This window comes from Anopheles funestus, chromosome 2RL (genome assembly GCF_943734845.2).
Source record: "Anopheles funestus chromosome 2RL, idAnoFuneDA-416_04, whole genome shotgun sequence".
NCBI classification, from domain to species: Eukaryota; Metazoa; Arthropoda; class Insecta; order Diptera; family Culicidae; genus Anopheles; species Anopheles funestus.
Window position 1 is genome coordinate 13,721,433 of NC_064598.1, and position 27,865 is coordinate 13,749,297.

Below are 27,865 nucleotides of genomic sequence, written 5' to 3' on the forward strand. Positions count from 1 at the left end.
AACAAATGCAAAGTCCAGCATTTAAATCAATTTGTTTCTTAATTTATGCTGAGAATGATTATTTCATGTCAAAAATTTTGTTTTATAAATTAAAAATATATTTAAATTACCTTTTCGCTCTCATAAAAAAGGATATTATTTTGTTTTATAACCGATCTAAACGTGCTTTCTCTTCAATCACTCGCTTGTGTGTTTTGCCACAAGTTATGGTACTAAGAAACTCAAAATGCTTCAATATTGTGCCTTTTTTTTTGTTTTACTTTTATTTCCCACACACGCATGTGGGAAACGGGAACCGATTCTAAAACGTCAAAGGACCGATCCGGAACGATGGGCGTCCCAATGATGGCACGAAGATCCTTCCAGCTTCCTTTGAAGTAAGTTTACGTTTACTTCTTCATCGCCAACACTGGAGATACTGGCTGGGTAGTGGTTCTCGGTAACTCGTGATGGTTCCTTTTGCGTTTGATACGTTTCCCTGTTGCCCGTTGCCCTTTTCACTAGGCAATCCATAGGAAAATCGTCGCATTCAGGACGAATAGGGAGCAGAACAAAAAGGAGCAGAAAAAAAAACTTTTGATGGTTTTGTTTTATGTTTAAGTAATTTGCCAAAGTTTATTTCCCATTTTTTGGAAGGAGAGAATCAAAAAAAAATCCTCCCATACGACGGGTTGAGCAGAATGGCTCGAATCCTGAGACAGGACATTGTACACCACAACATACTGCTGCCACCCATTTGGTGGTTGTTGCTCCACTCGTTTGATCCACAAACAACGGGGAGAAGAGAGTTCAGCAATTAGATTTGGTTTAGTGCATTACCGTGCATTACCAGCCGGAATCGTTGGTTCTTACGCTTTTGGGATTTTTTTTTGGTGTTGTGTCTTTTCCTTCACTCACTTACGGGTTTGTTTCTTTACCATTTGGTGTTAGAGAGTGATTTTTTTCGGTTCTATTACGCTTCATCTCGCAACTCCACTTCGAGCACTAACACGAAAAATGCTTTCTATTTCCATCCATTTCGCCCTTTCGCTTGCAATGGTGTCGCGCTTATCCATGGTCCCGCGCACTGCGGTGTGTCAAGTTGTCCCTAATGCATTTCGGGGTTTTGCTACTTGACACTTGGGCCACCATCGGCCACAACACCTTGTCGAAAGAATGTGTCCCTTACCTTCCTTTAAACGTACCGAGAAACCATCGGAACAAATTTCTTTGTGTGGCATGTGTGTGTGTATGCTTACGTGGCCTAAATAAAGCAACATCCTCTCGGCGTCCTGAAGGCGTACCGAGGCCACGTGTCAGAACAATTCATCCGAGATTGAGGACAAACAAACGAAAGGAAGGTGTGTCGATGTTGTTGGTAGTAAAAAAAATTATAAAGCTTATTTTCGCCGTATGTGGCCATTTTGACGAGTCCAAGGACGCTGTGTATTATTAAGTTCTGACATTTAAAAAAAACATCCTCCATGAAATCTACTCCACCCTTCGGTGCCAATCATCGGGAACGGGGGTTGACCTTACTAAAACGTGGTGCTCACGATAATTAGCGAGAACGGAACCGACCGGAAGTGTAAATATTGTGACACAGTAAGTGAGTGCACGTGTTATTACGTGGGCCCTCTAGGATAACGCCCCCTAATTAGGGAAAGAATTATTTTCATACCATCGGGTTTCAAATGGAATCAATTCACACATGATTAGAATGTTCTCAAGAGGGGTTTTTTTCTAGAAATAAAAAAGCTGATACTACTTCGTAGTAATTTTATATTAAATTTTCAAACTCGAAACATACTTCACCGCTGGTCACAAAATCTTTCTCCATTCAGGATTAAAGCAGCTCTTTCCGTCCAAATTCATCACATTTACCGACGAGTGGTTCCCTCGCCGGATCGTGATATCATTGATAAATTGATTTGCTCTGGTCAGGTTGGGACAAGATTCGACTCCGATAGTCAAACAGTCCGGCGTGCTCTACCCACTATTTGTCCTGCTGCTGCTGCTGCCTATTCGGCTGCAACGGTAGTAGTATGGCGAACATAATTACATTTGCTAAACTTTATTTCCACAAATGTCATCCACCCGCTGCCGATAGCTTTAAAGCGAAAACAGATCGGATGACAATCCGGGATCAATCGATTGCCGTTTATCGTGTAATTCGAAACATCGGGGGGGAGGGAGAAAAAAAACGGGAAATCGGTTTTATGCTGATAAAAATCTTTTTCTTTTTAAAGTCAAATCAGTTATTGCAACAGTCTAGCAAAAGACTAGCAAGGGAAAGGTATAGCAGAAGTTTGAAGAAATTTTACTCTGGTTTTTTGGTTTTCTTTTCGGCTACAACCGTGTGATTTTTCATTCCTTGCAACACCAAGCACAAGTCTTCCATTATCACGGTCAGTATCAAAAACCTGCTGCTGTCAAGAATTTGTTTTTTGAATTTATTTAAATACATTCAAACATCGAAGAAGAAAAAAAGCATACTCTATCAAGTATCTGGCCATCCGTCCTTCTCGCGTACAGACACAAGAAAACCCCCGAAGTAAGAGTAAATAAAGCCAAACACAACAATGAAACAAAAAAAAACACAACTCACCGAAACAATCCCCGGAATGTTGTTCTTTTCCAATCAACTTCAGCCACCCAGCAGCTCGATTCCCAGATGGCCAGATGGCCGACTGCCGGGGCACCAAAGTATGAAAGGTATATCTCCAGATCTCCGCTCCAAAACAAAGACATCCTCTCGTCCATGGTAGCGATGGAGGCAAAAAAAAGGTATACGATAAAATGAAACTACCAAACTTCATCCCACTAACTGCCCCCATTCCCATCCCTTCTGTCCCGCTCTCCATCATCCTGTGAAGCCTTGCCCGTGGGGCAGTATGGACAACCATTTTGTAGCTGCTCCCTGTTCCCGTTTCAAACCATCGCTCAACCCCCCGCGCCGCATCAACGTGACCCACAATGGCGCATGGTTGCCGCACGTAGGCAGCGTTCCCCAACCAACACAACTTCACGTGCCGTTACGTACGCACATCACCCACACAATGGTACGCACGTGAACGGGATGAAGGGACACAACAACAGCAACAAAAAGGACACACCGACATTATCGCTCCGTTGGCACGCTAGTTATCCCTGTTCAGCCACCATCAAGCCATGGCGTTGCCGTAGAAACGTGCACCGAAAACATTAGCTCGAAATGATTGGTCCATTTTTTTTGGCCACATCATCTACGAAAAGGATCTTCCCGGTGGTTGTGTGGTTGTCCTGCTTAATCCTGCTGCCGGGCGGGTGTATACGCTCTCTATACGAACAATAGACCCACCGGACATGCGCACAGTTCCGTTCAAAAAATGAAACGAGGTTCTATTCTCTCGCTCGCTTTTGCGTGAGGTTCCCCTTGGAAAATGGTTGTTTCGCATTGACAGGTTCTCTCGCTCGTGCTGCATTCTTTGGCCATCACATTCACCCCCGCTTTGAATAGCGTACACGCACCCTAATTTCATCCCTTCCGCAAGAGATTCCTTTTTTTGGCAACACTGCTCCTATCGCTAGCACAGACACACACACACACCCTCGCAACCCACCGAAGTACCGTGAAATTGCACAGTTGATAGAATCGTCCCACCGTTCGTCCTATTGACCAGCACCGGATCCCTTCCCCTTTTGCGGTACCAAATCCAACCAGCTATGCTCGCGCGAAAAGGACCTTGGTACGGTATTTCGCGCGCCCGTACACACAATCGTGACGACTGACGGAACGGGACGGGATGGCGAGGTACTCGGAGCATATCGAACCCGTCGGGCCAGCGATCCGGTACCGTCGCGAGGGGACATCAGATGATATTAATTTTGTTACTTTCGAGCATTTCCATTTCACAGTCCGAACAGGCTGATGCACTGTGCCGCTAACCAGGAGGACAAGCGCGACCAACACCGACAACTAGAACGAACGCGTACTAGGCCTGGACTAGCGAAAGTGAGCATCACGTGAAGTAGGTTGCGATGCAGTGCTAGTGGATAGAATGGTCTTCACAGGTAGGAAGATGATAAGAACGTGATAATAAGTGTAATAATAGAACCACCACCCCATTACGGTGAAGTTGTGTGTTTTTTGAAGGAAGCAATGTCGCTGAGAAGCTCAAATGCCTCACTTCTTGATGTTTTGAAGAAAAAAAACGATACCCTTAAAACGTGATTAGAAAGAGGTTGTGTAATGTATTTCTTTTAAACGACCGAAGAACAACTGTGAAAGTAGAAGATTAAAGAAAATCATAGACGAAGAGTCACTTTCTCGAAGTCAAATCTCGAATTGTTCGGTTGGGTATTCAAAATCCTCAAATATTCGTTTCGTGAGTTGTAGTGTCTGGATCGCGAGTTGTAGTTGTCTAACCGGAATAAGGATTTACAAATATCATTCGTAAGGAATGAACGCATGTGTTGTGCTTACAGTATTCTTCTAAATTAGTCCAATGAATTGACGTAAAGCAGTGATACTAAGGCCAGTAAAAGAGCCCTCTAATTTGTACAGAAGTTAATCGCCCAAATGGGAATGGAAATGTGTGCATCCTTCGTCATCCCACTACGTCAAAGAAACGATATGTCTCGCGGTAATGTACAATTCTAGTTCCGAGTTCCGAGTCGGCTGAGTCAATTCGCTTAGTGTGTGCGTGCGTTAGTTCCCGAAGTTTCGCCGTATCTCCGGTATTTCAAGCTGTATCTGCCGACGGATTACTGCTGCCTGCCTGCGCCGGTGGTGAATGCCGAACACGCCGAACCGTCGTCGCTGTCCAACGCCGGCCACACCCGCTGCCAAGACAGCCACGGCCCCACGGTGGAGTTCAAAACCAACTGCGCCGGAACCGGCCCCGTCGGCGGTGTTCTAGGAGGAACCAGCAGCTTGCCGGGGAGCGTAGGTGGTCTTGGTTGTATCGGGGGTGGCGTCGGTGTAGCCGGAACACCGGACGGAGTGACAAACGGTGCACCGCTAGGGCTCAGTCCGACCAGTGCGGCTGTATCGGACTCGCAGCAGTTCAACATATTTCCGGCCATCTTCAGCCGTCAGCTGAACTTTAACACCTCCACCGGTTCCTGCAGTCAGTCGAAGCTGATGGACGATCTGCGGCCAAATCTGGTCGGCGGACTGCTCGGACTGCAGCAGGGTCTGCTCGATGATCATGCGGCCCTCGCACACGGGGGCAACCTGTCCCAGCACAACGCTGGCCAGGATAGTAAGTTCATGTCCCTGCAGGACAACCGGTTGATGGGGATCGCTTCACACGAGAACCGACTGCTTGGGCTAGGTTCACAGGACCACGGCCGGGGTGGTATCGGTGGACCGACGGGTGCGAACGGGGACAAATCAATAGGCCAGCATCGGAAGTGTAGCAGCACACCGGAAGACTTCAGTGCCCTGTACGGAGGGTTAGCCGGGACGCCGATCAGTGATCATCACCACCATCACACGCCAGCTCACACACCTCCGAATCGACTGTCGGACAATGGTTCCGTAACGGGTAAGATGTCAAAGGCGACGCTAGATCCTGCGCTGCCGCAAACAGATTCCTTTCCCACTCCAACTTCGCAGATGTTCCGTCGGTAACCGCAGCATGTTTTGACCGACGGCACAACTCCAGGGTGCCGACACGAGCCGATGGCACCTTTAAAAGCCCGCACGTGGCCTGGATTAACACGGGAAGGGAACGTACACCATTCGGATAATCCATCCATTATTGTACGACGCTAAATGGCCAAAAATAGCTTTCTAATGGGATTGTTGAGGATTCAACCGGTGATGTTTTGTTGGTGGCTTACGCCTCACCGTGATTTGATGTCTTTTTACGGGTGAAAAGAAAGTCCGTCGGTGGTCATTCAATGGCCGGGTAACTGGCGATATAATTACTCGCACGATTGGAATGGGTTAGAAATCGCACTCCACGTGAGATATTGTGGTTTGTTTGGATGCTTTTTTGGCAGCTGGGAAATCTTTGCCTTCCGACGGGATTTTAACAAAGACCTCATGATGCCGTCGGTACGAATTGAGTCGCTGATGGTTTGTTGGATGTTCCATTGTAATTGTCTTGTTGACAGCTGCATACAGGATGTCCGATCCATAATGAGAATAATTAATAATATCTCATCAAATTATTTCGTCGTTTCTCTCCTCAGGAATCGATAGTCTACCTCAAAGTATTGAATGTTTATTTACTGTGTTACCTTTGGCCGTGTGTACCGAAACCAATGGCTCGTAGTGACTGTTCAATCCATAAAATAAATATTTTTCGTCAACTTAACGTTGACTTTCACCCCAAAAACGGAACCATCGTACCAGGATGTAATCTTGGATCTGGTAAACACCTATCGATGTGCGATGAACTTATTACACCCTCGTATACCACCTTACCGTGACCACCAATATAGAACTATAATGATGACAATTATAATAACAGGTTGAATGCTTCGCCTATGCAAAGCATTACTCACAATCCCGAGGACTGTAAGGACATCCCCTAGGCTAAATGGGACCGTAGTGTTCGAAGGGACACAGAGCGGGAGGAATGGTACAGACGAGTGCAAACAAATGGTTACATTTCTGGTAAGAGGACACCGGAACAAATGTTACCCGTTTAAGCTTCACACTTCACCCATGAATTGGACAAACTGTGAGGCCAGGGATTGGCAATGCCTACCAAGCTGACTGCAATTGCAAACGGCCGTAGGTGATTGTCGTTCCGGAGCAGTCATTAGCATTGAAAAGCCGAAAAATTCACCAAAGTACACACGCTGATTACAAAGCAATTGAGTGTTTCCGCCGTAGCACGATTGACGGAACCGTCGGCAGGAGGAAACTAGAACTTCACTTTTTGTACAGATCCTGTTGCTATAACACGGCAGGGCTGCTGTGTGCCCGCAATCGAACCCTCCTGATTTCCCATTATTATACTTTTTTTTGCGGCGCACCATTTTTTCTTTCTTTCGCCCTTTTAGAGGCTTTATGTGATGAATGTAAAGAGCACCATGCAAAAGAGGGAATAGGGAACTGTCAATCTCGGAGAGGGTCCATGCCCGAGTGCATCAAATAAAGTAATAGTCAAAGGGGGAATTAGAGAGCAATCAAAAGGTGTTGACATACATACTTGTCGTAAGCTGCACTTCATTATTGTTGCTTTCTTCCATGAATGAATGGGACACCGGACGATCACGCGCGTACGAAGGGATACCTTCAGAGATCCGGATCCGGGGGTTTTAGTACCGGACCTGGCCATATGGTTGGTGTAGAATTAGAGCCCAGCGTGACAGGCTTTTAGTGATGATGCTACACGATGTGCACCGATGCAGCAGGATGATGGTGAGGGTAGGCACTAAATAGGATTTCGATCAAAGGATGAAAGATACAGCCCGCGCCGAGTCGGCAATAGATTGAGTGCATGTTCCGCTCGACAAGAAGACAAGTACTTATCGGTCTGTGGCTTGATTAGCGCATCTTTCTGACCAAAATCGTCTATCCAATTGCCAAAGCATGCTAACCGCAAACCCTTCCACCAGGAAGTTCCTGTCCGTCTATACTTAGCTCCACTATTGGCAGTATCTTCTTGAGGATTAAAACTGCTCTTCCTGGGAAATTCTGCACAAAAACGGTACCATCGTTGTTCGGGCACAGTATCAATTATGTAGATGGGCTAATTAAAGGTAAACGTGGGTGTCATTTAACTAATTAATCGCTTTTCCTTCCTACCATTGAGACGGGTAACTCAACTCAAGCTCAGCGGCACCAGCCGGGAGTTGACCTGGAGTCCTCTGGCCTCCGGGGTCTTCTTGGGACGCGAACGTGGGCGACGGCGCGTGATTCGCGAAACCAACAACGGTTATTAATGAATTATTTATTTTTGTAAATTATGTTAATGCGCCAGTGACTGCGAATGATACCGTCCCTTGTGCCTGCCAGACGACGACACTATCGGATGATTCCTTCCCACTGACCATCGGATCCGATTAAAATTCGTCTTTCTTGCCGTGCAAGTGAAAAGGATGTCCAAACCTGCAGGGCAATTTTGCTAATGACAATCTAAGGCTTTAGAGCAAATATCCTTTAAAATATCTTCAGGTAATAAACGATCAGGTGAAAAGGTGCGAGATGGCACATATTCTCTTTCACCGTCCGGTCACAACTTTACGTAGCTATGGTTGATGATTTACATTCCAACCGTGGAAATGCATGCAAGAAAGCAACAGCACAATTATGCGCATCTATCATCATTAAGCGTGATGACGTTGTTGATGGGAACATCATCATCACAGCACTTGTGATGATGATGCAGCGAATCTTTTCACCTTCCGTGGACACGTTGTGGACATTGCCGTTGGACACCAGAACGTTGATTTACAAGGCTCATGTCAGCTCAGGCTGACAGACAGGATCCTCAGCGTACAATTGGCGTACGTCCAAACATCGCCCACTTTTCATTGTCACCCAACCATTTCAACCAGCATACCAACATTTGAGTGATATCCTCTCATGATCGGCGCCTGTCGCCATCACGATCGTACGCTCATCCCGTTGATCCAAGGCGTGCGACGCTCGACAACATGAACCGGGAGCAGTTTTTAGCGCCAGCCATCACAAGATGGCTTTGTACCAACCAACCAATCCACCAACAACCGTGCCTTTTGGGGTGGATGTAGTAGACATTGCGAAATAATTTATTCATTTCCATCATGGAATTATACCATTTGCATACTAAAAAGCCTTTCGTCCAGGGCCGGGCAATGAAAGGCCTCGTTTTGAGCATCGCCTCTTCTGGTCACATCCGTTACTCATCCATTCCTTGCAAAACAGTTCTACTTTCCGAAGCACATACACACACACACGGGCGTACGCTGTGTGTGAAAGTCGAATGCCAACAACGAATCGTTAAAGGTGGAACGACCAGCCGGCCAGGTCGGCCAACATCTGCTAATGAGCAAACTGATTTTAGAGCAGCCAGGGCACAGCCGCACAGCGGAAAATACGTTGGATGTGTTTTATTTTGGACCTGTGGGTAGAGAACGGGTCTTGTTATGAGGTTTTCCGAATGCATGAACTAGTTACTCGTTGACTTTTAAACGCTTTCAAGCCTGTGCTATGGTTAGGTGATTATGCCATGCCTAGTTAGAAACTGATAGGTAAAGTGCTTTAATCACATAACGTATTTAAGTGTATGATTTTGGGAGAGATGCTGTAATTTTGTAGCATTATTTTTATTGAACTTCATCACTTCTATAATATTGGCAAGATATTATGCCATTTAGGCGAATGTCGGCTCTCGAAAGAGTGCGATTATTTATGGTGAAAATATACAGCAATAGATGCAAGAACTCAGGCAAGTCATGTCATTTTCTATTATGTGTTAGTATAAAAATATCGACTTCAGTAATGGCATATAGCCATAATCAAACACTTGCCTTAAAGTATACAATTCGCATAACAAAGTGTCACGGATAGACAATTTGAGTGATAAAATTACACCATATGATGCCCTTTTCGTTATTTTAAGAGACCTATTAAAAATTTATTGACGATTAGATAAACAAATCTCTACTCGTACCAGACACCGAGCAAATTTGAAAGTGTTTATTCTCTTATAAAAAAAACTCCCTTTGATGTGGCCACTAACTCTTGTATCGATTGTCCTCCATCGCTTGAGACAGCTTATCAAGTTGCGGTTGCCCTCTGCCAGAATGCTACTACGAGATTTAAAGGGTTAAAACGTTCATCATTTACAACAAAAAAGTAAGCTTAAAAATCGCACCCTTTTTATGATGCTGTACAACAATGTCCTACGAGACATCTCTGTACAATCGATATTCTCTGTCGATGACTATCAACGACAAATTGAAAACCTCCTTCCTTATGTGCATGTAGATAGGTTTGTGTGGTTGTGTGTGCATATGGTAGTGTCACGAGCACAGCGATCACGGTATTGAATTTAGGTTTAGCCCATTACTTTGTAATTATCGGCTCTATAATTATCAATTTAATTACAATCAATTTATTAATTAGTATTATTTAAATGGATACCACCAATTTATTGGCTCATTATATGGCTCGATTTCGTCGAGTGGCTACGTGAGTGTGCGTATGTGTGTATGCGCGTGTGTGTGTGTGCCGTATGTGTGAATTGTCGATCGTGGTGAACTTCACCGCTAAACTAAACGCCGATCCTGCCCGTATTTTCACGGTTACCTTGTGCCAGAGTGTATTGTTTTTCACACCCGTCACTACGTCACTGACGTCACTGAGTGTTTAGTGGCCGTTTTTTTTTGTTGCTGTTTAGTGATTATGGTGCTGCGATAGTGTTCGTGTGGTTTTGTACATGATGCTGGTCAGAACGTTTAACTCTGCCTTCGTTCCGGCCTGCCACCGAGTGTCCTTTTGCACAGGGACAGTACTACTCGCCAGATGCCTCTAATCAAATTGTGACAACCGCTGGTGACGAGACGCGCGGGTGGTTTGGCAAACTATTAATCGCCAGTAAACTTTTTTGTTGTTGCTGTTGTTCCACTAAACCAATGCTAATTAGAATAATCGAAGGTACGTGGATCGTTTAGGTGTAGCTTCATGGATCGATAATATAGGAGATGGTTATAATAAGCGGCAACATTGTGTTCCGTAAGCAGACGCAACTATACGGGCTAATTATGGGCTGTGTCGTGGCCTGTATACAACCTGAAACTATTGTTGCAATTGAAAAGTGATACCATTGGAGAGTTTCACTGTCAATTTTTTAAATCACTATCTTATCGACCAAACATCTCCATCAGATCCTACTCTACAGCGGCAATGTTGCTTCGCCCAGCACGACGAATGGACCAGATATTCATTTATTATTTATGATACATATGGTACCTCTATTATTAATCCATTTCCCGTACCTCGTTGAGTAAAGCCCTTCTGATCTTGATGACAAGTTTAAGGTTTGCTACAGCGACCCGGTTCCTGCCCGAATTGGGGGAAATGCAACGCAAGTGGTGTCCTGTGGGTTTGCAAATAGAAAATACACTTGACTCTTCCCTTTCCCTTTTCGTTTCCCTTTTCCCGTTTTGCTTTTCACTTAACGTTCCACTTATCTGCAACAGAATATCACCCCCCGAGCGATGATGTCCCTGTATCAGTGCATCTGTGTACCGACGGAATCATGATGCGAAGACCCTTCCCTTTAACGTGTTTAGAACCAAAAATTGAAATGCATTCTAAATCTGATAATTTCCTTTACATTTTACCACTACACATCGGATGGGATCATATCAGCGGAAGGTGCATTTAAAAAACTAAAACCCGAACCCAACAGTGGCCCACTCGGTTCCTCGGTGCCGGGTGGCATTTCGTCGCCCGGAAGTGGCATCTCGGGGTTGCCTCAGCATGCTGGCCACACGCCTACCACAGCATCCTGCCCGACACCGGCCCGAAGGCGACACCGAACTACCTTCACTCAGGTGAGTAGATGGCACACGTGAGCCCCGGCCGTGTCCTGCTTTGCTGTCCTAGTGCATCCGATACTAATTCCTGTCCATTTTTTTCTCTCTCTCTCTCTCACTGTACGGTTGGTGCTCCCACAGGAACAATTAGCAGAATTAGAGGCGGCCTTTGCGAAATCACACTATCCGGATATCTACTGCAGGGAGGAACTAGCACGAACCACTAAGCTGAACGAAGCCAGGATACAGGTTAGTACCAAGCTGTCAAGTAAACCGTATAAACCGTATCTGACAGACGGACCCAACTCGCGGAAGTGTCGATTTTTTTTTTCTAACCGACAAGCGGAATTCCGCACACATACATACAACTAACATGCTTAGGCTCAGCGCACAATTTGGTATGCTAATTGGCGAAAGTGAAAATTGACATTTTCATTCAAACTTGACGGCAACAATCGAAGACATCGGGCGTACCGACACATGGCGTTACACGGCGCCGCGAACACAAAAGGCAATGCAGTAAAGAAGCAATGCAATGCAAAAACTGGGCGACGAACGAAGGGTGTAAACGTGGAAGCAAGGAACCGGAATTACGGTGCCATCTATTATGCTAATTTGCACGTCGTTCTACTTTCAACGTTTACTTCCTTCTATTTTTATTGCCTTCGCGATCAGCTTTGTTTTGCAATGGCGGCGCGGCGTTCGGATTCTTGTGCCCGTAGTAGTGGTAGTAGTAGTAGTAGTAGTCCGGTCGTCGTTTGGCGGGATGATTAATATTCACGATCAACGTTAGGGGTGGTATTAGAATATTGCCTTTCGTTCCACGTTGCCACGTTTGGTAGGTTGAAGCCGTGAAGAAAATATCGAAATTTCAGTACACGTGCTTCGGTACACATTCGATTGAGTTGACAAATGGAGAGGTACATAGTAATACATGAAATGTAATAAACAAATTTTTGGGGTGCAATAAATTGGGTTTGCTGTGAGGTGAAATTAAAGCTCACCAATGTTAGCTTTTTTCTCTACTATAACTTGAAGAACACTTATCAAGGATACTAGGGCAGGAATAACCAGCAGTTTTAGCAACTTTTGTTCACCTAAATCACATAATTTAACGATTTAGATTTGTCTCAAATGTTGCCAGAGTTAAGTCACGATGGAAACGACATTTCAGGGGAAAAATAATAATAACCTTTACCTCGAGAAAAGTGTTTCCTGCACAAAAAGCTCTATCCATTCAAAGCCCCCAGATACGATCCAATCAAACTTACCCAAAAGCTTACCGGCTGGACCGAATACAGTTCCAGCTCGGGTTTTACGCGGAAAATTTAGTCACGACTAGCCGCTGCGATGCTCAAATGACGAAATAATACTTATTGATTGCATCAATAATTCAATGAAGATATTCGAGCTGTATGCGCGACACACACCTTCCACACCTTATGAGCCCAACCTCTGACCGTGTACTCTTTCCGTACGTGTACGTGGCGCAATCGTTTGCGGACTAATGCTTCCCGGTTCTGTTAGGCCGAAAAAGCAAACTCCGTTTCACAATGAGTGGTATCACCGTACAAAGGCATTCCCGTGTGCCGTGCAATGCGTGTCTGCCGGCTGCATCGGAGCGTCGTGTGCGTTTGATCCTGGTGTAGGCACATCCTAACGCGTTACCATGCCTAGAGCGATCCTTGAGTGTGCTCGAACATTTGCTTTTTTGCACCGATCAATTTTTCTATCGCTTCCTCTGAATTCGTTTTCGATGCTCAAACTCCAATCATCTCTCAAGCTTCCCATCGGGTTGAAGGGGAGCACGGGGACGTACGGGAAGAAACTCACAACAACAAAAAAACATAAAGGACATCCTTGCACCGATGGATTGATACGCTCTGATACGTCCTTATCACGATCCGAACCCCCCGGGGGCTAGTTGAACAAAGATGAAAAACAATTTTCACCAAAGCCAAACCTTTTCGGCCATTGGGACACCCGTCGTCTATCGGGTGCTATGGTGCTACGTTGTGAATTTATTATTATTGTATTCTAGCTCCTTTCATGCATTCACATGAAAAGGACCATACCGGTGCAATTATTTTGTTTGTCGAACAGCTACCAACCATCTCCACCGGGGTGACCGGCAGCAGAGACACCATTGTTTTCGGAGCTATTTCGTCGTCGATGTACAACAAAATAATCAATGCTTCCGGATACATTCCGCTCGGACACAAGAGTGCAGAGAAACAGGTACCGCGGTACCTGGATGGGGATAGCCAATAAAGCTAGCCAAACTAACTCGTCGCATATTAACAGATCGCGCCACAGATAGGCCGAAAGGTAGATTGTTATGGCTGGAAATGTCTTTTCTGGCGAACCGTCCCGAAAATCGTGACTGGCAAGCAGCAGAGACCCCCTGTTTATCCAAGCCTGATTGATCGACATGAAAGGTTCGCCAACTGGAAGTTGACGAACGGCCGACACACAAACACTCATCAGCAGCAGTAGCATCGTCAACATCAGGCGCACGTATGATGTTCATGCTTAGGCATCGAATCTGTTCCGGAACCCAACCCGCACTTCCCATTCTGCCCTTATCGGTCTAATCAGAAAGATATTTTCCCAACCCCGGTGTGCTCTTATTGTGCATCAAATTTATGGTTTTTCTTTGCCACACAGCACATTAGCATACGGTTCGATGATGCTTCACCACACCGTGCAACGACTCTCGTGTTTTATTATCCTTGTTCCAATTTATTAGTTGAAGCGTAATTATGCAACAAAGAATTGCCGTCCTCTAGATGGTATGTACACCTCACAAAAGATAATTTAACTAAAGATGTCGCATTTAGACGAAGAAAATTTGGTCAATAATTGCTGCAATTGACATTTTTGAGCAAAATACAATTCAGCCCGCTTAATTCTGAGTTTAAATAATGATTAGGATTATCTGGGTATTATTACGGCGAAATTACTTTCCTCTATTTTTGAAGAAAAGTGGTCTATCCTTCCAAGATTTAGACTGGTATATATTAAATTTTACAAACAAGCAATATTAATCAAATCTTTAAGATAATAACAAAAAAATACTAAAGAAGCAATGTGGGAAGATGGGCAAATGTATTTCACCATAAATATTCCGTGTCTTAGCGTCCTGACGTGTGCTTTAGACACGAGCTTCGAGATTCTTTTTCGCTTTCTTTCTCGCTGACAAAACTTTTCCAACTCCCCGTGTGCCTCCAGCTTTCGAAACGCTCAATGTTTGCCATTTCAGTGAAGGTTTTGCACAAAACTCACACACGCCCAAAGCAACAAAAAAAAGAAGCCAACAAACGGCTAATGCGCAAAAGGCAACCCAATCTCAAAAATACATTTCTGCGAAACGCTCACTGGAGCGAACAGCGTTGAAGTTTAAAGTAATACAAGAAAACCTTTCCGTCCTGGTTCTCTAAACTGGTAAAACTTCGAACCCATCAAAGCATCATCATCGTTGCCATCGTCGTCGTCGTCGGCGCCGTCGTCATCATCTTCATCTTAAGGACATCGTTCGAAGGGTGGCCCCATGGCTAAGGGCAACTTTACCTCCCATGTCGAGTCGAGCGGTGACGGATGATAAAGGGATGCCCGAGCTAAAGCCCGAAAGCGAAAGAAACCCCGTATAGCAGCGTTTCGGCCGAAAAGGAACAGTGCCAAGCAAAATTACCTACGGAGCAGAAGATTGTGGAGGAGGAAGGAAAGGGCGAGAGAGCGAGGGAACCAGTGTACGCGGCATTCCCGTTTGCTGTTAGTGTGTAATCTACAACATCAAATGGATCCTTAATTCAATTACTCCGCCTTCTTGGAAATTCCTCCATTACGCTGCCCGCATCCCGGGCGCTATTCTCCGTTTCGCATCCACAACATTCCGTTTCCGACAGGTCTTCGCTTCTTAGCCGTCGCCTTTCTGGTCCCTTCCGTGCCAACCACCATTGGTCCCGGGCCCTTAAAAACCCCTAGCTAAACCGTAAAGGGCCCAAAGCCATAAGACACGAGCGTGGCATCCTTCGCGCACTCCCTCGAGGACACTTTTCCACGTCCACTGTTTCAATGTTTCCTTCCCGCGTAGTTTATTTACGAGTTCAATTTCGAGTCGTCCACCACCCCAAACACGAACTGCTTCTTCTCACATGGTTTCCTCCACCTGCGCGCGTTTCCTATCCTTGACCTGGAGACAGAAGCCATACACTCTATGTGTGTGTGTGTGTGCGTGCTTGTGTGTGTGTGTGGTGAAAGGAAAATGGCGGAACTAACCAACGAATACGGGCTTCGAACAGTCGGTTCGCACAGTCGTGCAACATAACCTAAGGAAACGACCAGATAAGATAAGGGAGACACTGTGTGTGCGTACGTGTCCCATCTCCCTGCTAGCCTAGCCGCATGCCATATCGTGAAGAAGCATGCTGAAGACGCTAAAAGGCACTGGCAAAACTTTGCCCTCGTCTATTTCGCGCGTCTTCGAAACGGTTGTAGGATGGAGTCGGCGAACGAGGCCGAGATGAGCTGACGGGATTGGTAAGAACGGAGTGGGCGTAATGGAAGTCGGTTCGGTGAGTCGGCAGTGGAGAGGGGCTGATGATTTCGAATAGCGGTATACACATTTAATTTAAATAGAAGACAGCATCTCGCACCATGGCCATCAAACCATCGCTGGATACGCGAACTGGAGGACCTATCGTTATCCAGCATGGTGTACACGACAGAAAAATGACTTTCTTCGCAATGCGCTCGTAGTACCTTTTTACTTTACGGCTTTTTCGGGTAAAAATACAAAATACCAAAAAAATAAATAAATGAAATAAGGATAACGTCACCATGAAGGAGAGCAACAGCGTTCCCATCGACAGCATCGTATCGTTTTCGCAACATCACTGATGTCTTGAAGCAATCTTTCACTTCTGCTCGAAGTGAACTGCTATTTCTTCAAGGTAACACAGTCTCAGTATCTTTAGACCTGGATGCTGGAGTCTGCCCCTCAAGATGCACAATATTAACTCGCTCAACCGTTCCATAGATTTCCTGCTACTTTGCGTAGAATTGCTCCCATTTTGCATACCGTTTTATTACTTCGTTTCATTTACAATACACCCGGAAAGAACCGGCCATATTTCCCGTTGTATACAAGTATTGGAACATTGTTAAAACTCTGTACAAGTAAACATTCCAATTTCGAAATCGCAGGATGCCATGACACCATGCTACCAGCGCACACTCAGATGGATATAGAGCTGGAGAAGAAAACGGTGCACAGGCACTGGGCATTCTCGCACTTACACATGCTTAGCCACGTGCACAAATTCGCACCGCAAGATAGGAAGGGGAAGAACCGAAAACACCCGTACGGACGTGGGGTTGAAGCGATGAGAAATAAGGGTCGTTTCAATAACAACCCTCCACTGTACAGTGTTGTTGCTGTAGAATTCTACTTTCGACGGGTGAACGATTCACCATGATGGTCGACATTAAACCAGGCGAAACGATTGGGTCCGCCATTTTATCAACTTCTTCGCTTTAGTTTTCGGAGAAACTTAATTGCAAATAATTACGTGATTTTGCGTTCAAAAAATTGTAAATACTGTGTGCACCAGAACTTGAGTCTTCTGTAAAATTCCATTAGATTGATGGTCGTTTCATAACCTCACTTAAAATACCTCAATAACTATGCTAATAGATCCACTAACCGTAGCTTTTAACGTTTCGTCTATTCGCTAACGAAAATGTTTTTCCTTCTTTTTTTTTTTGGTATCATGATCCCCCTTCGTTCCCGCAGGTTTGGTTTCAGAATCGAAGAGCAAAGTACCGAAAGCAGGAGAAACAGCTACAGAAGGCGCTCGCGCCCTCGGTCATACCGTCCTGCAATGGCATGATGCGCAACATCCAGGGCTACAGCGTTTCGAGAGGTTATCAACCGTATCCACATCCAAATTCAATCAACCGGTATCCCCAGGTATGGATAAAAAAACACGATCACAACTCAAACACACACACACAGCAACGCACTTGCATTCCAATTTTCCCATCACTTATGAAACTACCAACTTTCTGTGTTCTGTGTGTGTGTGGCTGTGTGTATGACAGTATACTGGATTGAGAGTATTGATTTGTACTTTACCATTTTTTCTGTTCTCCCTTCCGGTTTTGTTCATTTTTTTCTGCTTTCTTGCCTTCCCATCAACCATCAGGACCTGTTCCAAATGGGAGCCTCATCCTATCCGGGCATGACGCAGCCGTTCTCGATGACGCACGGTTCCAATATGGGTGCCGTTGGCGTTCGCCAGGACTCCATGGGTAAGTTTGGCAGACCGTGCTGCACGTCGATGTTTTTTTTTTCTTTTGCTCTCTTTCTCTATCCCCATTTCCCAACCGGAAGACGCGTGACAGGTTGCCGGTACGCGAAACGCGCAGTACAACACTAAACTGAAATAGGAAACTGACGGCACTGTTTGTAATGTGGGCAAATAACCGGGCAGCACAACGATCGCTTTGCGCTAGGTGAAGCATGAAATAGTGTGTATGGCCTTTGCCGTAAACGATTCGCAGCAAACCATGGGCAACACCGTTCCTGACAGCTCGTTCATGGCATTCTTTGATATAAATAAATAAATGCTCACGCCCGTTTCGGGCTATAGGGGGGGGCATAAACCATTCAGCAGGTGAATCAACGGAAAAGCCTGCATCTTTGAAGGAAATTTGCTATTTTCACCTCAAAATTGGGGTAGGTGGGAAGGGCGGTATTGGGGGGGGGTGGTGTAGGCATCTGGGCAGGTTGTCAGTGAGTGTGCCACCCAGCCAGTGCACGTCAACTTCCGGTGCAGAAGTGAGCCTGTTTTGGAAGGCGTCAGGACACCCATCATCATCTTTGACATGCTGAGGGGGTTGGGGGTACGGGCACGTCTTTGGAAAATTTGTCATTTCCGCCAAGCGGTAATGATCAATAATGTTTCTTGGGTGGTTCTTTTCTTTCTTATCTCCACATGCTTTTGCTCGGTGTCTTGAAGACGTTGGATATTTTTCTTTTGCATGCCGGTAGTACTTAAGGTGAAATATAAGGAAATTCAAAAGAAAAACACAACACGTGCAGTCTGTCTTTCGGTGTGAACTGCAGATGCCAACAATTCGGCATTTTGTATGTAATGCTATAACGTCCTTCTTCTTTTTTTTTTAAATAAAGCCATTTGCATTATATCTGCTTTGTGTAGCCTTTACTTACGTTATAATTCAATGCGCTCGTTTTTTTTGTTCTTCATTTTCATTTCTTCCATCTCGCCCAGGAATGACTGCCGAGGACGAATGGTACAACAAAAGCTTATCGGCACTGCGAATGAACAGCTCCCATCATCCGAATCTGTCCGCACCGATGCTGCAATACCAAACATAATTAATGTAGATCAAATGAATACAAAATAGTAGCGCACACAACCACGTCCCGCGCTCCACGCTACATTGAGCCACACTTCACACGCACACACGCCAAACAGGAACGTACAGGACGAAATGTACGGAACGACGGATGCCGGACCGGGTTGCCATCTGGGTTGAATGCGCGGAAACCATTTAACCGATAGCAGTGGTGCATCGAACAATGCAGTTAAAGCATCCATCCTCGATCCATCCCCCCACCACACCGGCCACCATCATCAGGCTCGTTTTGTGGGAAAATTCCCATTTTTTCTACGATCGCTGCTCCCATCACACATCGATACGTGAACGCCCTCTTGTCAGCCCTGCCCAGGATATGGCCATTATTTTTAGGATCGCTTTTATGTTCCATTGTTATTGATGATGATTTTTCACCAGCCCCACCATTCTGGCCAATGTTGTTAAAAAACAAACGACGAAAAAAAAAATGAAACAGAAAACCGTTTAGTGTCCCGACCGGTCGGAAAATGCTAATTGATTTAATTTATTGTGTGCAACAAAAAGAGGCTCCCCCTTTTCCCTGATGGTGTGTTTCGTCAGGTGCGAGTGGGAATTGAGGGGGCGAAAAGTGCTTCATGTGCTTCAAAAAAAAAAAAACATCCCGACCACGGCAACATATTCCCGGTGCCATCTTAAGCGACGATTTCATCCCCGGCTTCCGTTCGGTTGGGTGAGATAAAATTCGCCATAATTTGTGTTTCATTGCATTTACGTTGATCGGGATCTGGCCAAAGCAGATAAGCAAGGGGGGGGGAGGAAAACCAACTCTGATGTACCGGATCGATGCGAGGAATGGACAGAAAGAAATCGCTACTACTAACGCAGAATGTTTCCAAATGAAAATCAAAACTTTATCCGTTTGCCGGATACAGACACTGTCGTCCTTGAGACAGCACAGATAGCAAGTGGTAAAATGATCCCGTGTCCAATCTCTAGTCATTAACTTCCTTCTCTTCCCGTACCTCACACAGCGAGGTAGACATTTTCTAACATAAGCAAATCGTACATTAAAAAAAAACACAAACACGCTGGAAATAAGAAGAGATTTAGCAAAAGGTTTTCTATAATGGAAGCGCAAAACAAGTCAATAAACCTTCTTTCACCAAGTACCAGTTTGTACCGAATGTGGCAAAACATTTAAACATTCGATTAAAAAAGTATGAGAAAAAACATAGCTAAATTATTTTATTTTACACAAGTGAACAAGCGAAAAACAACAATGCAGCAAAACGCACGTTCGCACACGCGTATACGCTAACGTATACGCACCGAATGCCAACAAACAGCACAGATGGGGGGCGCTCTGCAAACAATACAAAATTATGATAAAATAAAAAGCAGACCGATCGACGGCAATGTCGTCCAAAATTATGCCCCGGATTGGTTGGTTGGCCACCAGTGTGCCCCCCCTTTTCTAGGAGCGTCAACTGCAACTGTATCTTGTACATAGAACACTATACGAGTAGTAAGGAATATTAAGGATACAAAAGGAAATACTATAAACCAGGGCTGCTGCTATATAACACTGCTGCTAGAGAGAGCGAAACGCGGGATGCGATAAACAAAACAAACCACCACCAGCTAAACCAGGTGGGGACAGTAACAACAAAAAAACAATCCAGAAAGCGTTTGAATTTTATGTAGATGTAAATATTATAAGATACATTAAAATTAATACAACCGTCAAAAGCAAAAGATTGTGTTTTCTACTGTTTTTTTCTGTTTTGCGTAAAGTATGCAAACCGCAAGACAAAATCACTTTAACAGTATCACGGACATGAAGAGCGGTAGTGATTAATCTAACATTTAATTACTATTCGAGTTAAAGGTAAGCATAATTTACTAGTATTCGAATAAAGCTTTAAGAAGGAATGTTGTTGTCAATGTTTAAATAACCTATAATGTAATTTAAAACTAAAAAAGCTACCAGCAAAACATTGTGTGAAAACAGCAATGTGTTTCTTACGTTTCATTTTCGGACAGTTCAATGCAAATGACAAAAAAAAAACTACCAGCATGAAATTATATTAATCGGCGAATTACTTTGAATTGGTTACTGATTTTTATTTTCTGCACTAAACCGTTTGTTTTTCGCTTAATTAAATATTAATCGATAGCAATCATAATCGGATGAAACATTATAAAATCGCAGTCCCTGCCTCTTAACGTTCTAAACCTGTTGCTCTTCTTGTCGTCCCTCTGCCACTGTGGGGGTGTATATGTTCGTATCCTTGTAACACAACATTGCTATGCCTGAAAGCCAACTGTGTAGCTACAACTGACTCACTCCATGTCTCTCCCTCACTGTAGAAAGGATGTAAAAAAAGAACTATTTCTCACTGTGTCTTTAGTAGGTATTTGCACTCTTCTTCGATTCGTCTTTAACATACTGTTCGAACATCATTGTTGAACTAGTTCAATACGCAATTGTTGCACTTTTAACGAAAACGAGAGGTATTAAATGCATGGCGCTCGACATGGATTTTTCTGTCCCCGTTCTTCGCTATGTTTTATGTTCCTTGTGACGTTTTTTTTATTCCTTCTGTGCGTCGTAAAGCGCACGGCTGGTTGCGATCAATTGCCAACAGAACGGAAAGCTATGTGAACGTGTTAACGAAGGACTTCCATGAGCTTGAATTTATGTATTTCAGAACTCTTCAGCGATCGTCATACATTCACTTCTAAACATCAGCCATCGAGGACCTTTCTGAAAGACGCTTTAAACTCTGATCGTGTCAATATTGTTCCTGTCTTCCAGTTTGTTTTTGTTCCCTAGCACTAGCCCTGCACAGGACGAATGTATATGATGGCGTTTGTTATAGCGCAACTCTACGTATATATGTATGGGTATTTATGAAGAATAACAAAATAAGCCAACTTTTGCAGTAGCCGATTAGGCCCAATGCAATGTAAGACGATCGTTACTTGCAGAGCAACTGCGGCGATAAGACGTTACTTCTTAATTGCATTAACAAACAAAAATGTCTAATCAGCCAGTATTACACCGTATAGGATTTGGATTGAGTGTTTGTTCCATCTTCATCTTACTGTACTGAATATGTTGCAGTCGAACGTAGGACTCCGAGAGTTCAATAAAATGATCGCACATACTTACTTACTTACTTAACTGTCCAGCGGTACACAACCGCTTTGCGGCCTTGGCCTGCTGTAGGAGTGTCCGAAACCGGTTCCGGTCGAGTGCCGTCGTTCGACAAAACTAATCGATCACTAGTCTTAAAAAGGCATACTTATGATTCATACCAGCTTTCACGCAACGATTGTTGATGCTGATCGTGACAATGGTGATCACCACTACACATCTTAACAGAACCATTTCCATTTTCCCTCCGCCAGTTGCAACCACGAAATAAAAGTATGTTTGCAGGACGAATTGGTGAACAGTATTCCCCGACGTTTAAGGTACAAAAAAGTAGGGCATACAGTAACGAATAGAAAACCGTATCCAATCGAAAGGGACGGATATTTCCTAAGGGAAATAAGGGAAATGGAACAGTTTTGATCTTTGCGGAATTAAGCTCTAAGACTTATAATTTTTTAAAAAATACTACACCGAAACACTAGTAGTTAGTGTTACCACCACAAACATTCTGTTGACTAACCAAAAGATTTCAACAAAAAGAACATTTGTGTGTAACACGTGTGTGTGTGTGTGCAAACGCGTTTAACAGTGAATATTGCGCACAACTGTGTCTGTTTTAGAATTTACTTTCTCGGACCGTTGAAAGAAAGATAGAAAGAAAGAAAATGAACAAAAGCAACCTCACATCCATATTTCATACAGAATAGTATAGTAGAGTTAAGTGCATGTGGAATATAATGATAAGAAATTGCTTTTATTCTACCTAAGCTTTGCTTTCCGATTTGTGGAAAGTGAACAGGATATCTTCGTTCTACTTTGCCTTTCTCTCTTCCTAGGTCTCTCTTTCATGTCGGTTAGCAGACTGACATCCGCGGTTTTCGTTCATCGTACCATCTAACATTCTTACAAACTACGATACTAATATTTCTCTTCTACTGTTTCCAATATGCTCTGTTTTGCGGGTCACCAGCATCGGCATGCATTTCGCGATCGTACAGGCAGGACTATCGCGTATTTCTTAGATGTGTATAGATCAATGATAAAGGGTGTGCTTTGCTTTGTAAAATGTAGTACACTTTTACCGTCTCTCCCCCTTACTCTGTCCGTACCCTTCCTCTATTGACCAACAAGGGTAGCTAACTCTACTGAATAATGACAGTATTTGATGCGTCGCCAGCATCATTACTTTTGATGCCCGACGTGATCGTCACCTCATCAACGTCCATCGATAAACCACTGTCTAGGGTATTTGCCGTTGACAGCGACGTCACGGAGACGGACTCGATGTGGATCGATGTGTCGTCATCGATCATGTTGTTACTGTTGCTTATCATTACCGATTCGGTTGATTCCTTTGATTTGCCATTCGCTGTCGCTGTTACCCTGTTGTTGTCGTCGTCGACAAGGTCAATCTGAAAGGATCGGTCACATAGGATGGCATGCACATTATATGCTACTATTTTCATGTAGTGTTTTTGTGTTTTTAGTGGCTCACACTTCGCTTAATTGAGAGACGGAGAACGAGCTACGAGAGAATGCATTCTGTGAATTCATGTGAATCTTTCAAAAATCCCTCTACAGCAGTCGACTTACATTATTCGTTCACTTAACCTCCATTATCTCAACATCCCCTGCCACGGAAGGTTCCTGCTTTTCCTTTTCACTTGAACGATCGGTTTTGGGTGGTTCGATACTTTCGACGTCACCGGCGATTGCTGCGGTACCTCCACTAGTAACAGATTCCGATGCCATCTCAGCTGATGCTTTCGCAAGATCAAGCGATTCTTTCGCGGTACTAGATCGACTATTGCATCCCGTTACTTCTTGTGATTGTTTCGAGTTAGCGGCTTCAAATTCCTTCAGCACGGCGTCCAGATTAAACCGGCGCCGATAGTTCATGAAAAAAGTGCGCACTTGCGTTTCAGTTTTTGAGCCGAGTGTATCGGCAATGGCCTGGCAGACGTTGGTGTAACACCCAAACATCACCCAAAAACATGACGACAAGCGGGTGATTTTGTGTTTTGTATAAAGCCATTCAAGAAAAAGAAGAAGAAAAAAAGAAAAGAGAACGAATCAAAGATACGTCTGGGAAACCATTGCTGTGTAAGTTATTTAGCCAAACTCTCGATCGTTACCTGAAAATCTCGCCCATACATACGTACACCTTGCACCGCTAGCATTAGCTCATCGTTGTTCCAACGGGAGTTCAAGCGGACAGAACTCACTTCCGGTGGTTTTAGTATCTCCAGCACATCGTCTATCTTGCGCTTGAATCCACTGCCCTTTTGTTTGTTGTTCTGAATCTGAGATGGAACAGGGAACAGACAAACACGGTCGGATAATAGTTTTGTATGGTAGGTTATGCAAGCAGGCATTCACACTAACGAAACCAATGTAATGACACGGCGGAATATAGCATCCGGGCAAAGCGTATGAACAGCGCGTTACATTTTAACTCGCACATTTTGCGATCGCAATAGAACTCTTTAACAAACAGATAATTGGAGTAGCTCAGGGAACAACAAACTTCCCTTTTTGCAAATTAAGAATAAGGTTTAGTCAACATCGCTTTTACACACTTTGGCGGATGATTTCCACTGTTCATGGGCATGGTATCGTTTGTGCGTCGGCTCACATAAGCCATCCTCTTTTTTTTTGGTACGCTTACTTGGGTCAATAGTGAAACGATTTCCCGATCCATGCTGGCCAACAAGTCGTTATTCTGCATGCCTTTTTTGTAACCGCCATCAGTGCCAACGATACCGCCGTCGCCGTTCTGAGCAGTACTGGCTAACTTCACAATATCGTCATGATTAATATACATTCCTTTGGGCGGTCGGCGCTTGTGACTATCGCCACTTTTACCCAGGATGTTCGAACCCCTTGTGCGTTTGTTCATAAAGGACGGGCCAGTCGTTGGGCGTAGCACACCGGTGCGTCTAGCATGAGATGGAAGCGAATCAATAAGGCTCGTAGTGAAATGCAACGATAAGCCGTAATCATTTAGAGGGAAACATAAGGAAAATGTAAAAGCTCAACACTAACGTCACTCTACAATAATACACTAAATCTTGGTTGGGAGTATACTGTTCAACATTTCACAATGTGAAGAAGATAATTTGTGTAAGATCATGAAGCAAGATCGCGTTTGGGGGGATTGGATCACCTAAGGCGTGCCTTTTCGTTACAATTGAAATAATGCTGTGCTTGCCAAATCGTGGTGTTTTACGATAATTGGTCTCTCAACATAAATCGTATACGTGAGTGTGTGTGCGTGTGTCTGTCATGGAGACATATTACTCCTATTTATTTACACTTCTTTTATTATCCGTGCAAATGATCGACCAATACAAACGCAAAATAAAACTTTTCTAGCATAGTAAAAAACGGTGTTGCGCGTTTGTGTTAACAAGATAATGAAGACACATTTGGAAAACAAAACAAGACTATACAAGCACACATACAAAACAAACACACTCATAAATAAGAATACCTGTTGGGATTTGGTGTAGTATTATTGCAAAACGACGTATGAAGAATAGGGCAAAAAGAAACAAAATCAAGGATAGTAATGTGGGATTTGTACAAGTAATGCTTTACACGATTGAGATGTAGAAATAAACAGTACCTCCAGTGATGGTGGCAACTGCCACAGAGCTTTCCTTGAGATGACGCATGCACTTCGCTGCACGTCACCCCACATCCGGTGCAATTGAGTGACCCCTCGTTGGTCGCCCCACCGCCGCCGGAACTGCCATTGCTTTCGTTCTCGGCTTCATTGTTTTTGCCACTACCACCTGACCCATTATTCGGAACGTTCGAGTTGCTATTCCCAGCGCTGGCACTGTTCGATCCAGCGGTCGTGCTGTTCGTCGTAGACTATTGAGGGGTATTTTTTTTCGCACAGGGCCACACGGCGCACGCAACAAACAAGCGATCAGCGCCCCGCCGGATTTCAGATGGACACACATGGACACAGATGGACGAATGGGAAAAGACAACAAAAAGCGAAATACGGTTTAAATTTAGCTATCCCGTGTCGGGGGCGATTCGATCAGATCAACCCAAGAGTTGGCTGCAGTGCAACACAAATCGGCACGATCCCTTGTGCCTACGAAACGGAAAGATTAGAATCCCCCACTTTCCTAGCATCCCTTCAGCTACAGTTCTCTCGCTCTCGTTCTCTTTCTCTCTCTCGCTCGCTTTCTTTTCATATCGATCATAATACAAACATATGTTAAGTTATTGCGCATGTTTCCGTGCGAATTATGGTCAAATATTTTGCTCCAAAGCGGAGGCACTTACCTTGTCCTCATTGTCCGACTCTTCGTTGCTTCCGTGGTCACTTCCGTTCTCCGAGCTATCGTTCTTCTTAATTTTTTCCTGCCTATCCATCACACTCGTTCTGCTGCGGGTCTTTTTCCATGAGTAGTAAAATTTCACTAAGCTTGCAATCGATTTATCGGGAAGCTATTTGAATGTGCAATGGAAATAAAGACGGCATTACAACGACCGTTTTTTCGGCAACCGCGACGCTTTTACCCACCATCTGCCGGATCCGATGGAAACTTTTCCCATGGAACTGAAACGCCTGCTCAAACAGCACACGATCCTCAGCGGACCACTCATCCGGGAAGGGCGTGAAGTTGGCCAGATCCAGGACCGCGCGCTCCAAATCATGCTTGTGCCAGAACAGCATCCCGAGTGCCTGTTCGCCATTGTAGCCGTACTTCTCTTTCGCAACGGTGATGTAGTCTTCCACTAATGCAGTTAAGTTAAAAAAGGGGACAACATTATTCGAACGAAATCCTGGACCCGGGATGTGGCCTCAACCACCTACATTTGGTATCGGGAATTTCCTTTGTCGGTGACCACACTAGCAGCGCTCGATCGTTCAACTGTTCCGGTTTGCGTTCATTCGGAGCAATAAGCTCCGGGCACACGGCTTGATAATCACGGCCCACTCGAATTTTCTCTGCAAAAACCAGAGGGATGAGAAATGCATTGAAATGTCAATAATATGTCGGAACATTCAAATTTCCCCCCTGTTACGAAACACCGCGGTGGCCACTGGGTGCACAGGGTTCCAAACTTAATGCCTACAATCGCATGACGAATCCTGCGTTTCGTACAGTCGTTTACCCGCACGCCCTGTGACCTCACCACTCGCTACCCTGTAGTCGGTACAGGGTACGTCGGCATCGTTGCAACTTACCTTCATATTCGCTTTTGGCTTTGGTTGCCTTCGAAGTGTTGCCATTTTTGCGAGCTACCGTCAAGGAAGAAAGAAACACAGTTTGTGCGTGAGGACCGTTTCAGGATGGATTAAAACGCACGGCGGACTGGTCCGAGGACCCTTTCCTCACGCTGCGTGAAGGGCACTCACGAGGAGAATGACAAACGTCGTCGTTACTTACAGTTTTCGTCGTCCGAACTGGAATCAGTAGCAGCACCGCCTGTCCCGGAAGTAGTGACCACTCCGGCACCCGCATGACCGTTAGGGCTTGGGCCGCGCGATCGCTTACCGTTCCGCACGCCCCCTTCCGTTGTTCGTTCCGCTAGAACCATCTTCACCCTCTTCGAATCCAACGCGAGAACTCCAGGCTACCAGGTGTGCTTCACTCACTAATTCTGCTGCTAGGCGCACTTTCTGCCTTCTCCCGCAACAGAAACTTACACTACAGTGGAAAAATCACCGACAGAACAGGGAACCACGGTTTTCCCTTTTCGAAGCGAGCGAGAAACAATCGGTTAGCGAAGGAAAATATCAAACAAACGGAACAAACACTGCGACCCACAATTCTCTGGCCTAGCTGCACTTTTCACACGACCGTACAATCGAGTTTAAGACGCTTGAATTCGAGTACTTTTGTA

The 27,865-nt window shown here is 44.7% G+C and overlaps 2 protein-coding genes across 3 annotated transcripts; one reads left to right on the forward strand and one right to left on the reverse strand.

Moving 5' to 3' along the window:
• The first annotated feature begins 3,832 nt into the window (after nt 1-3,832).
• On the forward strand, nt 3,833-21,176 carry LOC125765096 (homeobox protein unc-42). The gene is made up of 6 exons (XM_049429971.1): nt 3,833-5,510; nt 11,282-11,466; nt 11,590-11,697; nt 17,243-17,419; nt 17,655-17,760; nt 18,744-21,176. Exons 1-6 carry the CDS (start codon nt 5,105-5,107, stop codon nt 18,848-18,850), a joined length of 1,089 nt encoding a protein of 362 aa, XP_049285928.1. The 5' UTR covers nt 3,833-5,104; the 3' UTR covers nt 18,851-21,176.
• A 2,089-nt stretch (nt 21,177-23,265) lies between these two features.
• On the reverse strand, nt 23,266-27,837 carry LOC125765019 (REST corepressor 2). Of its 2 annotated transcripts, none has more exons than XM_049429855.1 (10): nt 27,409-27,837; nt 27,207-27,260; nt 26,832-26,966; nt 26,538-26,752; nt 26,297-26,461; nt 25,620-25,870; nt 24,660-24,930; nt 24,127-24,294; nt 23,585-23,944; nt 23,266-23,403 (listed from the first exon to the last, which is right to left on the reverse strand). In XM_049429855.1, the coding sequence occupies exons 1-9, from the start codon at nt 27,557-27,559 to the stop codon at nt 23,594-23,596; spliced, it is 1,761 nt and encodes a 586-aa protein (XP_049285812.1). In that variant the 5' UTR covers nt 27,560-27,837; the 3' UTR covers nt 23,266-23,403; nt 23,585-23,593. The 2 variants fall into 2 exon arrangements, with proteins under 2 accessions (XP_049285812.1, XP_049285813.1); XM_049429856.1 differs by having other exon boundaries at nt 23,402-23,516.
• Nucleotides 27,838-27,865: the final 28 nt, after the last annotated feature.

What these genes read in the sequence shown, in the direction of transcription:
- LOC125765019 (XM_049429855.1), bottom strand. Translation starts at nt 27,559, where the DNA reads ATGGTTCTAGCGGAACGAACAACGGAAGGGGGCGTGCGGAACGGTAAG. An exon ending in AGTCGGACAATGAGGACAAG is followed by an intron (nt 25,871 to 26,296) that starts GTAAGTGCCTCC and finishes ACCCCTCAATAG; the next exon opens with TCTACGACGAACAGCACGAC. An exon ending in TCGTTTCACTATTGACCCAA is followed by an intron (nt 24,295 to 24,659) that starts GTAAGCGTACCA and finishes GTTCCATCTCAG; the next exon opens with ATTCAGAACAACAAACAAAA.
- LOC125765096 (XM_049429971.1), top strand. Translation starts at nt 5,105, where the DNA reads ATGGACGATCTGCGGCCAAATCTGGTCGGCGGACTGCTCGGACTGCAG. An exon ending in ACCGAACTACCTTCACTCAG is followed by an intron (nt 11,467 to 11,589) that starts GTGAGTAGATGG and finishes GTGCTCCCACAG; the next exon opens with GAACAATTAGCAGAATTAGA. An exon ending in CGTTCGCCAGGACTCCATGG is followed by an intron (nt 17,761 to 18,743) that starts GTAAGTTTGGCA and finishes CATCTCGCCCAG; the next exon opens with GAATGACTGCCGAGGACGAA.